The 13,719-nt window shown below is 51.1% G+C and overlaps 2 protein-coding genes across 2 annotated transcripts, besides 2 other annotated features; both read right to left on the bottom strand.

Annotated features, from left to right (window-relative positions):
* Positions 1-378: 378 nt before the first annotated feature.
* Positions 379-408: a sequence feature (GA-rich).
* A 62-nt stretch (positions 409-470) lies between these two features.
* Tco025E_05957 (putative dynein heavy chain) lies at positions 471-12,965 on the bottom strand (the record flags this gene model as incomplete). Its single annotated transcript, XM_029372847.1, has 1 exon — positions 471-12,965. The coding sequence occupies one exon, from the start codon at positions 12,963-12,965 to the stop codon at positions 471-473; it is 12,495 nt and encodes a 4,164-aa protein (XP_029227035.1).
* Positions 12,966-13,022: 57 nt separating this feature from the next.
* Positions 13,023-13,064: a microsatellite.
* A 217-nt stretch (positions 13,065-13,281) lies between these two features.
* Positions 13,282-13,719, bottom strand: Tco025E_05956 (40S ribosomal protein S18; the record flags this gene model as incomplete). The annotated part of the gene is made up of 1 exon (XM_029372846.1): positions 13,282-13,719. A coding segment is annotated over one exon (438 nt), but the record flags the coding sequence as incomplete, so codon positions are not given.

The following is a 13,719-nucleotide window of genomic DNA, read 5'->3' as shown; positions in this document are numbered from 1 at the left end:
AAGGCTGGCGCAGAAATTGAAAAAAAGTGGACCGCCAAAGGCAAGAGGCAAGAAAGGAAAGAGCAAAAGATATATGAAGATAACGAGCGAAGGCCCAGAACACTGAACAGATAGCAGAGAGACGCACTGGGCCGCGGTAAAAGGCTCCAAGACGTGGCAGTTGACTCACGCACACAAATGCGCGGAATAGAACAAGGAGAACATGTACAACAGCGGCACATCGCCGTTGTCTTACCTATACATAAAAGCGAGAGCCAAGGAAAGCAAGTGCACAAACAGGTACTGACAAAATGGAAAAACAGAAGAACATGTAAAATATGATACATTCATTCGCCATTGGTTTAGGCAAGTGTTTTGCCCATAAAAAAAACCTGCATGTTCTTCTTTTTTTTCTTTTTGTTCGTTCTTAAATCAATTTTTCTCCTATTGTTTTTTCGTCCCCCTTGTATTATTTGTGTTTGTGTTTGTGTTTAAGAATTCAATGCACACACACAAGCAACACCACGCTTTATCCAATGCTTGGGATCAACTGTAGTGGGTATTTCCATCGTGAGGACGTAGTTTGTTGAGTGGCCCGTGGTACTCAGCGTACCAGCACGTCGCAGTGTCTTGTAAAGAGGGCACACGTACACATCATCTTTTGGCTTCTCTTTGTTGATAATGGGATTGAGCCACAACATGGGGACGCTTTCAAACAGCACCTTGGGCATGGACTCCGCGAGTTGTAGTGTAGTCCCGTCAATCCGTGCACCTTCAATAAATATGCCGTACACGTAGCAACCCGTTTTCGGGGGCGCAGTTACCGTGGCAGGATCCGTGTTTATCCATTCAAATCCGTAACTTACGGTGTCAATGGAAATCTGCTTCTTACGGGCAAAATTTTGCAGAATACCCGTCAAGAAGGCCTGTGGGAAGAAGAAGCCAGATATCCAGTATACATTGGGGTGCCCACCCTCATACCATGCTTGGATCTTTGCCAAGCGTTGCATCAAGTCATCCACCCAGGATCCAAGCGGCTTAAGACTTGGATAGGCTCGCTCCGACCACTGCCCAGGCACCTGGTTGTTGTACAGGCAGTGATACACCTCCTCCAGCTCCCGGTTCATCAATACTTCGCCCTTAATAGCGAGGGGAAGTGCCTCCAGTGTTTCTCGCACCACCACCGTAAGACGATTGAATCGAATGGCCTCCTGCACGAGTACTGTGTTCATAGAATCCTCATACCGCGTAGGATATTTCTTGTGAAACTGTACAATGTTAAATGGATCGCTCAATTTGCTCCTAATGAGTTCAGCGAGCTCCACAACGACTTCATCCGGGGACTTCCCCAGGGCATTCTTTCGTGTTGCCTCACCTTGCAAGGCAACGATGGCATCCAACGTTTCAAACGTCTCATTGCGCGCACACGTGATGTCCGCGTTTTCGTGCAAGCCAAAAATCTCAGGATTTGTATTGAGCGGCCAAGACCCAATGTACTCCAAATAATCCTTCTGCGACCCAGCGGGGATAGAGCGGTAGGTGCCAGACGGAGAGAAACTGTAGCCATCCTGCATCACCTCAGGACAGACAAACACCTCTAATAGCGTGTTTAGGGTTCGCCGATCCCAATCGTCCGTGACACGACCACCGTAGTGAATATTGCCGCTCAGCTCCTTGATGACCTTGTATGGAACCTCGGCATACTTTTCCAAAAACATGCGGATCTGCGTGATGCAGCATCCTAAATCTCCCGAGGTGTATTCATAGGGTATATTCCACCCAAGTGGACCAAACTTACGACGTTCCTGAACGAGAGCATGAAAAAAGGCCATTGCAAAAAACAATTTCTTAAACTCCTTCGGCTTGCAACAGGTATCCAGATACTCGCTGCGGTAACTTGAGACAGAGCGTGTGACATTGGCCTGCATACCTTTGGGCGGTTCATTTGTGATTTTAACACCATTTTGCAGCACAGAGACAGGGAAGTGTGGGTTCGGCATGGACGTAAGCCACAGTCGAAATGCGGGGTGAATTCCAGGGCTCATCGCCTCCACCAGTCGTTCCAAGGTTGGCATCCATGACGTCGCCAAGTGACAGTTTTGTAAGAGAACCCAGGTACCATTTTCCATGCCTTCCTGTAACATACGTTCAGCACGAGGACCTTGTCCTTGCCCGAGGGAGATGTCAGAAAGTTTCTTGCCCATGTTTTGCATCTCGGCAAACTTTTTCCAGTCTTCAAAGGGATCTGCACCTTGAGAAAGGATAAAGATGAGTGGCGCCATGGGGTTTGATTCCTTAAATGATGTTAGAAGATCAAACGGGGGTGGACGAATAAAACGTTCCCCCAAATTCTCCTTGACAAAATCTTGAACCGCCTCCATCAATTTATCTGGCCGAAGACAACGCAGGAACATCATACGCTCAATGGGGGTAAGCCGTTCCGCGTACACGCCTTTTAGCTTTTCTGTATGGGCTGTAGGAGACATGAAGATTTTGCGGTAGTGCTCCAAGTTGGCGGCGAGGTGCGTGGAAAATCCCTTGAAGGAGACGAAATTAACTGCGAGGTAACAGATATCGGCCCAGGTTGACTCAGTAAGCCAAGACGGCGCTGGATTAGGATGCGTTTTGGAGCTCATGGAAGACCCTTGCAGGAGAAAACGAAATTCATCCTCGTCAATGGCGCCCGCCTGTTGTAAAATGCGTACGCAAAGAAAGAAGGAGAACATGATTTTATGCTTCTCAAAGAGCGAGCGACTGATGTTTTGGTAAAAACTGTACGTGAAGTAATCCATCAGGTTCCGCAGCCGCGTTTCCAGGACCTCCGATTCTTCTGCGGACTCGATGCCGTTGATAAAAAGCCGCACAAACCACTGTAGGGAGTATTGATACATGGGATCCACATTAGCCAGCGTTGCACAGCAAAAGAACAAGCATGAAGAGTGACGTGACACAGGACGGTACAACTCTCGACTTGCGTTAATTTCCACCTCTGCCTCTTCCGCCTCTTCCACCTTGATCTTAATTTCATCGGTAGTGGTCTTCGACTGATTCAGGTATTGAATGAGGCTCTCATCATCTAAAATATCACCAGTAACCTCCTCCATTTTACGCAAAATAGTCTTCTGAATGCTGGCCACCTCGGCACGCATTGCGGCATTGCCTTTAATTAACTCACTCCGTCGCATTTCCAGCTCCTTGCGTTCCTGCCCCACGACAACGCCAAGAAGTTGATCCTCGAGCCCCTGCGGAGTAATAAAAAAGTTCAGTAGTGTGACTTGTACCATGACCTCAGGAATGTAGTGCGGGTTCGGCAGCTTGGTAGTCATGTAAAACTTAAAATCTGGATTCCACGGAATGGGATGCTCTGACAGACGGATCATCTCTTGTCCACCTTGTGTAAAGGTCTGCTTGGCAAGCAGCGGAGCAAGACTGGCATCAATGCCCTCACCAACGTTCTCCAAAAGCACAGCTCGACCCGAGCGAACACCGTACTCGATACGCTTGATTAAATCTTTCTGACTTGGCTTCAAGATCTCAATCCCCTCACCAAAGGTTTGCCGAATCCACTTGTTTGCTTGCGTCTGTGGGTCAATCATAAGCGGCCAACGGCGTGCATTCTTCATAATAATGGCATTTTCCACCGATAACACATCCGTGGGAAGTCCATTGACATTCCACCCCTGAGTGACGATGGGATCCTGCAAGGTGTGGTACACGGAAAGCTGCGCATGATGCAGGATACTGTGATTTTTTAACTCAGCCTCCCAGGTCCGCAGTAGATCACTTCGGTATGAGGCGGTGAAGGGTCCCACGTACGCGATTTGTCCTGCCGCCGCAATCATGTCGCCTAGGAGAAACTTGGAATTCTCATCGATCTCTTGCAGCGTGCTAGTCCAATTCTTCTTTTCACCGGCCAGTCCATCAATGAGCATAGACGCTCGCCCAAGTCTGATCTCTGTAAGCTCCACCACACGTTCCAGTTCCTTCATTTCTTCCTCCGCTCGCGTCTTGTTAGTTTGTAATTCCTCTAACTTTTTCGCAACCTCTTCCAGTCGAGCCTGCGCCATGCGAAGTTTCTCTTGAAAGACGCGGTTGTCTTCTTGAGCCACAGCCAGCCGCTGCCGCAGTGGCTCCACCTTCTTGTTTACCTCATGAAATTTCACCATGGCATGGGTCCACTGACACATCGCCGCACACGCCTGACTGGCACCGGCAATTTTCTTTGGCGTAAAGTCTTCAGAGGAGACCAACGGTCTGACGGCTTGAATAAGTCGCTCAGGGATATGCTCCTTGTCGTAGTTCATCAAGCGTTGCATCAAAAGATTGGGGTTATTCAGCAACTGCTCCTTGGCCGTGGCCCAGTAGTCTGGCTTCTTCTCCTCCATAGGCCCTGCGGCACGCATGACGGGTTTCAGTTGAAAAAGAATACTGATCCCCTGCACGGTCATCACCACACCGGGCGTGGGTGCCTTGTAACCAGCCACCTCCGTAATCTGGGACGACTTCAAATTTGCCAAGCTAGCCAAGGCTCGATCCAATTCGGGCAATGCCTCACTAAGTTGCTCTTGTGCCTCAGCCTCAATGGCGGCGCACTCACGCTGCTTGGCTGCCACCGCCGCCTCCTCGGTTTGAGCCTCCCGTTTTGTTTCTTCCGCAGACTCTGTTTGAACGACAATCTCCTCCACAAGTTTCTTGATGGATTCCCCTTTTTGAATCAAAATCGGCTGATTCTTCTCCAGGGTCTTCCGAAGCTCGACCACCGCATTCTCCGTCTCACGCAGCTTTGTCAAACCATTTTTCAAGCGATGCGTCGTATGGTTCGCCGTCTCTGTCTCGGACTCGAGGAGCCGGCTAACGGTGTGGAGCAGCTCCAAAAAGGAGGTGGGCGTCACGTAGTTGTGGCGCCGCGTTTCCTCGAGGAAGCGGACGGAGATTTCCTCTACGCTTTCGTGAATTGTGACGCACAAATCCGTGCACTTTTCCACATCCTCCGCCGCAACTAACTTGAGGTTCGAAAAGTAATTTTGCGCCACACTCCGCAATGCCTGCGTTGGCCACGCCGTGAACCAGTCAATCGTGCAGCAGTTGACCAGGGCGGGAAACATGCGGAGTCGATTCCGAAAAGGTTCCCCAAGGGGCGACATGCAAAGCGAGACATGCAAGTTGGACTTACAAAACTTAACAAATCGGGCATACATTCCCACCTTATCTAGCTGAATGCCCTCGGCAATGCACACAGGCTTCATGGCGTTGAAGACCTCGTCCAGATCAGGCCCCACAAAGAGGTTTGGCACCTCGCCCAAGTTGAGAAGATTGTTGACGTCCTCCAGCATGGACTCATTCACAATTTGCGTGTCGGTAAAGAGGAACATCACCTGCTTGTTATGAAACGCCACACGTTGAAGGGCCGACTTGACATCATCGCGCCAGGTATTCATAGAGTAATTTTTCGAGATCTCCACCTGAAACACCTCAAACTCGTTAAGAAAGGCGGCGACACGGGAGAGCGACTGCCGTCCAGAACCCCCCACACCCAGAAGAAGCACGTGCCCCTTTGGCTTTCGAATAACACGTGCAATCCTACAAACGTGTTCCACGGCGTAGGCAAACATTACAAGGTTCATCTTGTGGAAGGAAACACTGTTGTACTCCGCCAATCTAGCTTCCAGTACCTTGACAAGTTGCTGAGGGTCCCGCACTTCCTCGTAGAGGTGCTGATCCGATTTGATGTCGAGAAAGTCGACAAATAAGAGACCATCGGTGCCTTTTTCAGGCGGCACAACCTCCGAGAAGGCGACCCGGGTGTGCCGCTCAAGCTCTCGCTGCATCAGCTCATCAAACCACTCTCTGTCCTCAACGGTGGTAAGGCGATCTCGAAACGTGCGCATTTCCTCGTGTACCCATAATCGGAGAAGGGCAACAGGGCTGGTCGTCAGCTTTGGTGTGGCTTTGAGCAGTCCACTCATCACATTGGCAAGGTCACGTAGGTTGAAGAGGTAATGCGGCCGCGAAGGGGTAGGTCGAAGCTCCTTCGTGACTGTGCAGAAAACGCCAATGGATGCATTCACAACAGAAGAAAGTTTGCCGCGTACTTCTTCGTTAAAGGGCTTAAAATAACTTTCTAGAATAGAGACAAAAATGCGCCGCATGCTGTCCTCATCCATTTCTGGAAATGCGATTTGGTTAAAGTGGCGAAGAAAGCGTTGACTGACATACGTCCTGCCACCACCAGGTGGGCCCATCGCGCCTGTGAAGACGACATCCACAATTTGAAAGAACTCGCGCGTCTTGCGGTCATACCAGCCATGATAATCCATGTATTGCCTCAGAATCTCAATGGGCGGCTGGGCCCCGAACTGCTCCTTCGCCGGCATATTCATATCGTCAATGAGAATGGCAAATTTTTTGTTCACCGGGGGACCCCATATCTGCGGAGCAGCACGACGTCGAGCCTCAAACTTGGAGAAAATAAGATCCTGCGTCTGATTCGCACTTGTACGGGCGGAGAAGGTGAAGAAAATTGGCGTAAACTCCTTTGGCATCTCATTCATGAGTAGCTGCTGTAGCAGGACCGTCTTGCCAGTGCCAGTGGGACCACAGCAGAGGGTGTGGAAGGACTTCTGCAGAAGAAGTTTGTTGATGAATTTGTACCGTGCGACGTCGGCAGTAGGAACAATGACGTCGGCAATGTTTACCGCCGTGACCTGCGCGGTAAAGGCTGGAAGACGATCGGTCCACAGCACCCACCGAGCCTCATCCACCACATATTCATATTCTTGAATACAGCCAATGTGTGGAAGTTTAATGGGCACCTCAAGGTTGTCTAGCTGTGTCCGAAGGAATTGGTCAAAGCGTTGTCGACTGTCCATGTCGCCCGTGGCACCAAAGGACCACACAACGGCGAAGATAAAGAGATGCATATGCGCCTCTTTAAGTCGCTCCAACCTTTCTTGCGGCACCTCCGTCGCTCGCGTGGGTGTAAAGGGGATCAGCAAAGCCTCAAAAATGTTAAAGCATGAGACAACTAAGTTGGGCCACACGGAGGGACTGTACTCCACCACATCCTGCTGAACAAATTCAATGAGAGCAGGGAATAGAACCAAGCATAACTTGTCTAGAGCCTCCATGTACGGTTCCATCGTGCTAGGGAGGCGATGCCGCCGCCAAGTTGTGATGAGCGCCTCCACTCCGACACAGCTTGCAGGTTCCATGTAAATCATACCCGCACGAGACACCGTGGCTGGAGACGCCACTGCGAGATCTTCCACTTCAAACCAGCAGCTCATGTATGGCGTCATGGCAATAATTTCACCAGAGATGAGACAGAGTTTCTTGTTATCGTCAAGCACCGTGTTCATAGATTCAATCCACAAGGCATCTACAGGGCCATCAAAGTAAATCCACTGCTTGCTGTCAGAGACGTCGCGGGCGGCGAGACGAAATAGTTCCCCAATAAGACCATCACGCCACTCACCCGTTGCATCGTCAAAGCCACCGTATAACTGCGCCATTGTAATAGACTTGGGATTCAACGCATGTATGTGCACCTCCGAAAACCGTTCCTCATTCAGATCAACCCGAAGTTTTGTCATCGCCGCCTGAAGCACACGAGCAGCAGATGTCTTCCCTCCCATTGTGGGGCCAACAATCATCTGACCATGTCGAAGAATGTTCATTTCAAACAGCTGCACACACTTCTTTACAAACATTTCTGTAGGCTCCAAGTGCAGCTCCAACGCCTTTTCCCGGAGGACGCCTAGCAGGGAGCCGTAGTCCCGTGGGGGCATCTCCACACCAGGAAAGAGATCCGAGATGATACCAGAGAAAAGTAGCAAGTCCTCCTCCAAAAACTTGGGCATGTTGGAATCGCGTAGAGCACGAAGCAAAAGGACATCCTCCTCCTCATCCGGAGACTCACGCTTCATGAGACCGGCAGCAGAAATAACCGTATTCACAGCACGCATACCAAAGTCATAATGGTCTTGCGAAGATAACTGCTCGGAGCTTAACCGGAAGGTTGCCACCATCTTCTGCGCCAAGGTTCGCGAGTTCGAGTAACCAAAGGAGAAGAGACGAATCTCGGCAATCATGGCGTAATCCGGCACCATACAGGCAACAGGACGGAAGAGTACTTTTAAGTTATCTGGCAATTCTGTGCGTCCCGCGTAACCAGGGTTCATCGTGATGAACACCGAATAGGAGGGGTCTACAATAACCTCTGTACCTTCAAATGGAATACGATACTGTTTGCTGCGTGCAGCTTCCTGCAAAGTTGACACCTGCTGTGCCACCACAGACAAAACCTCCACATCAATACGGTTAAATTCATCAAAGCACGCCCATGCACCTGCCTGGGCAAGACCTTTAAAAAATTTTCCCATTGACGCGTACGTCATACCTTCTTGACAGTTAAAGACAACACACTGCTTCGCTGCAGCCTTGGCCAAGTCTTTCACTGTTTCCGTTTTGCCAGTACCGGCTGGACCCGCTGGGGCGCCGCCAAGGAACATGTGCATCGCCCCTGTAAGCGTCAAATAAATACGGTCTGTTAGCGGTGTCACAACAAGGCGTGTTGTGTTTCCAAGGTACTCCCCACCGTACTGAAATTGTGCCTCCACCTGGCGCAAGTAGCAGTCATTATTTTCCCAGTATGACCGAAGCTGTGAAATCCATTCAAAGGCGAAAATACTATCAATCTTTTCTTCGGCAAGGTGTTCGACGATGTCCCTGGCGTGTACTTCAATTGTAATAAGACCACTGAGATTCATACGTTGCAGATTCGAGAGAGGTTGCCGCACCAATTCCACAAGTTCCATTAAATTGGCTTTCGCCTTGGGAACATGTGGCTCCAATGAGCCGTGTTCCTTCAGGTTTTCCTCACAGTCATGTGTCCACATAATTTGATTGACGGCTATCGCTACCTGACCCGGGGCGTTGAGGAGAAAGTGTTTTCGTCCCTTTTCAACGCAGTCCTTCAGGCCCTGCGAGAGCTGAGAACGAATCGAAATTCGCATCATACTTTCAATATCGGTCAGCCAATTTTCAATGTTCTTGCGGGGAAGAATGGAGTTATCAAAGGGAATATACTCCCGCATCTGTGAGTACATGCCATACATCTCATTGCTTGGACCCCGCATATCAATCTCCATGATGTTCTCGAACAATTTGCGAAAGTGTGGCTGAATGTTCCTCGGATCACGCGCCTCAGACAATATTGTGAGGAGCTCATCGTCGGAGAGGAAGTAAAAGCGTGCAAAGGAGGAGCGCTTGCTCTCCAGGTACTGATTTAATCCACGTTGAATGAGTTCCAAGAGGTCATTGTTTTCCTTGAACTTTGCAAGCGATTCCGCAATCTCACAAAAGTTCAGGGCCAAACCAATTTCATGCGCCTTGTTCGTGAGATAATGCCAGTTTTCATGCACTTTTTGGAACCGCTTTGCCTCACGAGGCAGCTGACGGACGATGTCCTCCGACTGGAAGATGGGCTCTAAATACAGCCAGGCCTTCTGACAAACAAGCCACTCATCCATCACAGCTTGTACGCTCCGCAGGGAATTTTCCCAGGCCAAAATGTCGTTTTCAAACAACTTCTTGAATGGAGAGAAGCCAAGCGACTGGGTAATGAGCATCTGATCATCCAGTTTCTCTTGTATTGCATCGACAGAATCCTTTGGCAGCAAGTAGCACCCCGTTGCTTTGTAGGCCTGAACGCCGAGTTGAATGCTTTCCCACTCCGCTTTCATCTTCTTGAGGGAGGTCTCAATTTGGTACTCACGCGCCGCCACCTCTGAGATTCGCAGCAAGATCTCCTCATATTCACTCACCTTCAGTGTGTTGAGGTCATTAAGTGAGAGGAGCGTCTTGCCAGGACGGATCTCGTGACCGACCTCCTTTGAGATTTGATCCCAGTGACGCCCCTTCAGCCCTTCTGTGCGCAGGTACTTGATAAACGGCAGCATGGGCTTGAACTCTTCAATCCTTGCCTTGGTTTTTTGAGCAATGTCAGTGAGAATCTCCGTGAGCTTTGGGTCACGACTGCTTTTAGAGACCGCATGATAGTTCTTTAGCACGCGCTGCTCTATCTCCTCCGCGTCGATCTCGGCAAACGGCTTGTCATACCAATCACGCATGGCCGTGTTCCAGTCATAAACCGAAAGCCAAAGAGAGGCGTAGGAGTCAAAGTCAGAAGCGAGCTCACGTACTGCGCTGTAATCGGTTGTTTCAAGCGCAAAGAGAGACTCGTGTGTGTTGAAGGTGTTGGCCGTCTCAATAAGGCCCTTAATGTGCTCCTGTATAGCATGCACGTCTGCAACAATCTCGTTAATTTTATTGACGTTGGCGCGACGATGAAACCCGCCCACGGTGAGTTGCATCTGGGCAACCTTGTCCTGAAACGCCTCCTGTGACTTGCGCAGACTGACAATAAGGCTACGCTTCGTCTGCTCCAATTCATTATTTCGCTGAATGACCTCGTCATCTAGCTGCGCGGGCCAACCAATAGCCATCCACTTTCTGTTGAAGTCATCCTCCGAGAGCGGCACCTGAAAGGCGTCCAGTACTGTGTAGATCTCCTGTATCTCATCTATAATCGCCTGCAGATCAAACACCTTTTCGGGAATCGTGCGAATAAACTCGTTTCGCTCCACGACCTCCTCGGGTGTTTCTGTCGGCTTTATGAGAGCTTCGCGCAGGGCCCGAAATTGGTCGTTTATTTCCGACGCCTTCGTATTCGCCCGGAACAGGACCACGTCAAGGAGGCCGTTGGAAATCTGGGTGCACTTGCCCTCCAGCCGCCGTCGGAGATCCGTGCAGTCAACCTGAAATAGACCGAGGTTTACAAAGCGAGGAATGCGTGCCCCAATGTCGGCCCGCTGGTTAATGTAACGCTGAATCTCAGCCTCCACCCCCTTGATGGAGGTAAACTGCTCCCTGAAAGACTGCAAGTACTGCGGCACATCCAGTGCGACAAGCTCTTCAAATTCGCCGTACTTTGCAATGTATTCATCAAGAGGTATTCCGGCACGCGCGAGCGTGCTGGAGAGGCGCCCTAGGCAGTTCTGCACAGCCGGGTCTTCCCCATCAAGGGAGGGCACAAATGCTGTGCTAGGGTCATACAGAAAGGTAAACAGCTGCCGCTCAACAGAACGTACCCCTGTGTGCAGTGACAAACAACGATTAATAAGCTCCAGCAACATCTTGGAAAAGTCGGAGGCAGTGGTAGTATACATGAGAGTCCGTGAATCCCCATCCACGAGCGTGAGTTTGAAAAGTGGTGTAATCCTCATATTTTCTTGACTCTGATGCGGAACAGCCTCCACATCGGAAATGCCTCGCACATGAACGGTGTAGTTGGCTGTTGTTTCAAGGAAGGAGGCAACTTCATCCAACGTCCGCGTTAAAAGAGTTCGTAGGGCGTCCTGCATTTGCACAGTGATGGTAGACATGAGACGTTGTGTCTTGGACCCCGCGTATGCGCTCTCGGGAAGCTGCAAACTCACTTCTCCAACCTCGACGCAAGGAGAAAAGGCATTTTTGACGTATGCTGTAATGCCAGGAACCCACTTCTCGCGCATAAACTGGGCATTCTCGCGGATGCACCCAATCTGCGTCTCCTCAAACGCATCCATGGTCATGGGGCAAACCTCGTCCAGCGCCTGGCCAAGACGGAATATCTTTCGAGACAACAAGGCCTCGTTCCCTTCCCGCACCCGCTGAAGGACGCCAACGGTGATGGGGTTACAGGCAAAGAATGAACCCTTATAGAGCGCTTTCACCACATCCAAAAAACGGTTTTCACGCAACCTGTGCACACCACACTCTCGGGGCTTCGCCGCTGGCTTCTCTGGTGGGAGACTTGATCCATTGAGCAGCTGCATCAGCGCGCCATTTTTTGTCATTTGCTTCATCAACGCCAAGTTCATGACACGGGAGTAGTCACTTCTAACCTCATCCAACAGCTTGTTCACCGTGAGGGTGGCCTCATTTTCTTTTAGCTTGGGCGTGTTAAGACTCATCTTATGCACACGTTCTAATACCAGAGGATCAATTGCCTGGTACTCATCTGGTGGAATGGACTCCACGTACAGCTGCTGACGGAGCATATTCTCCATCAGTTTCCGCAAAGAGAAGGCTTCTGCAAAACGTTCCACGAAATTCCGTGGGTTTTCGGCGTCAAAACATACATACAAGCGTGGAAGCGTCACCACCGCCCCGCCCCCCTTTTGGGAACTATTCAGTTCATTGCCATCCTCGTCGACGCCAATCAGTTCCACGGTTAGTGCGTTGGCTTTTGCATCCCAGTCAGTGAGAAGCGCTGGCAACCAGCGCCATTTTCCTGCGTTGCGCAGCGCCCTGCACGGGACCCTACCCGACCCATCATGTTTGGCTAACCAATCCTCCGGCGACAACTCCTCGTAGCGTCTGTCATCAAAAGCCTGGAGAGGCAACAAGGAGTGGTAGGACCCCGGCATGTCAGCTGCAAACTCGCCGTCCACAATGATGTTCTTTTCCTTCAGCAGTGTCTCCACTGAGAGCTCATCGTACCGACGTCTCCATCGCCGCATCACTTCTACACGCGGCAGAGCACCTTTAAGGTCCTCGCGTGGCACCATGACTTTGGGCTCCTTGCCGACGGGCACCTCCTCCCCCACGGTGTACCGTCCCACGACTGGCTGGGACCAAGGATGCAGGCGAGGGGTCGGCGCTGTCGCGGGCTCCTCCTGCAGCCAAGGAGGCAGCTGTTGGTCACCCGAGTCGCCGCCGTCGCTTCCATCCCACTCATTTACGGGGCTTCCCTCGCGTTCCGTCGCATGCCCAGCCGCAGGTGGAGCAGGAAATTGTGAAGCGGCTCCAGCACTCCGATCCCTTCGCCCCGACGGTGGCTGCGGTTGCAGTCGCGGTTGTTGTCGTTGTTGCTGCTGCTGTTGCTGCTGCTGTGCCAGATGCACGCGACGAAGCGCAACAAGCTCCTTAAAAGAAATGGACATGCGCAGTGCCAGGATGTCGTTACTAAGGCCTACCGCGGAGTTCTGCTTAAGAGCGACGAGAAGCAAAGCCAAGGAAGAAGAAAAGAAAGAAAAAAACAGCGAGAGGCTATGACCATACAACACCACTTTACGAGGAATGGCCAATGAAGTGCAACCTCGGTCAACTTCAAACACGCCTCAGGGCTTCATCCCACCTGTGGTTCATACCAAAAAAAGAAAAGAAACGAACAAACTACACCCACCAACCAAAAGTAAATGGGAGCATGAAAATAAAAAGGAAGACGCGCAATCCATATCGTTCTCATACGGAGGCCAATTACTTTGTGCGGGACACACCGACCGTCTTTCCGTGGCGACCCGACGTGCAGGTGTGCTGGCCACGGACGCGGAGACCGTAGGCGTGGCGCACACCACGATGCACGCGGTTCTTCCTCAGGCGCTCCAGGTCCTCACGGAGGCGCGTGTCAACCATGGCACTGGTGAGGTGCTCCGTCTTGCCGGTCTTGGGGTCACGCTGGCGGTTGAGGAACCAGTCGGGGATCTTGAACTTGGACGGGTCGGCGATGACCTCGGAGATCTTCTCGAGCTCCTCGGCCGTCAGAGTGCCGGCGCGGCGCTCCACGTCGATGCCTGCCTTCTTGCACACCATGTACGCAAAGCGAATACCAAGGCCCTTCACCATGCGGAGCGCAAAGGGCACCTTGCGCTTGCCCTCCACATTGGTGTTCAGGAGACGCACAATGTGCTGGAAGTT

This window comes from Trypanosoma conorhini, assembly GCF_003719485.1.
Source record: "Trypanosoma conorhini strain 025E chromosome Unknown Tco_14.4_contig_00375, whole genome shotgun sequence".
NCBI classification, from domain to species: domain Eukaryota; phylum Euglenozoa; class Kinetoplastea; order Trypanosomatida; family Trypanosomatidae; genus Trypanosoma; species Trypanosoma conorhini.
This window is presented reverse-complemented; position numbering and strand designations above follow the sequence as displayed.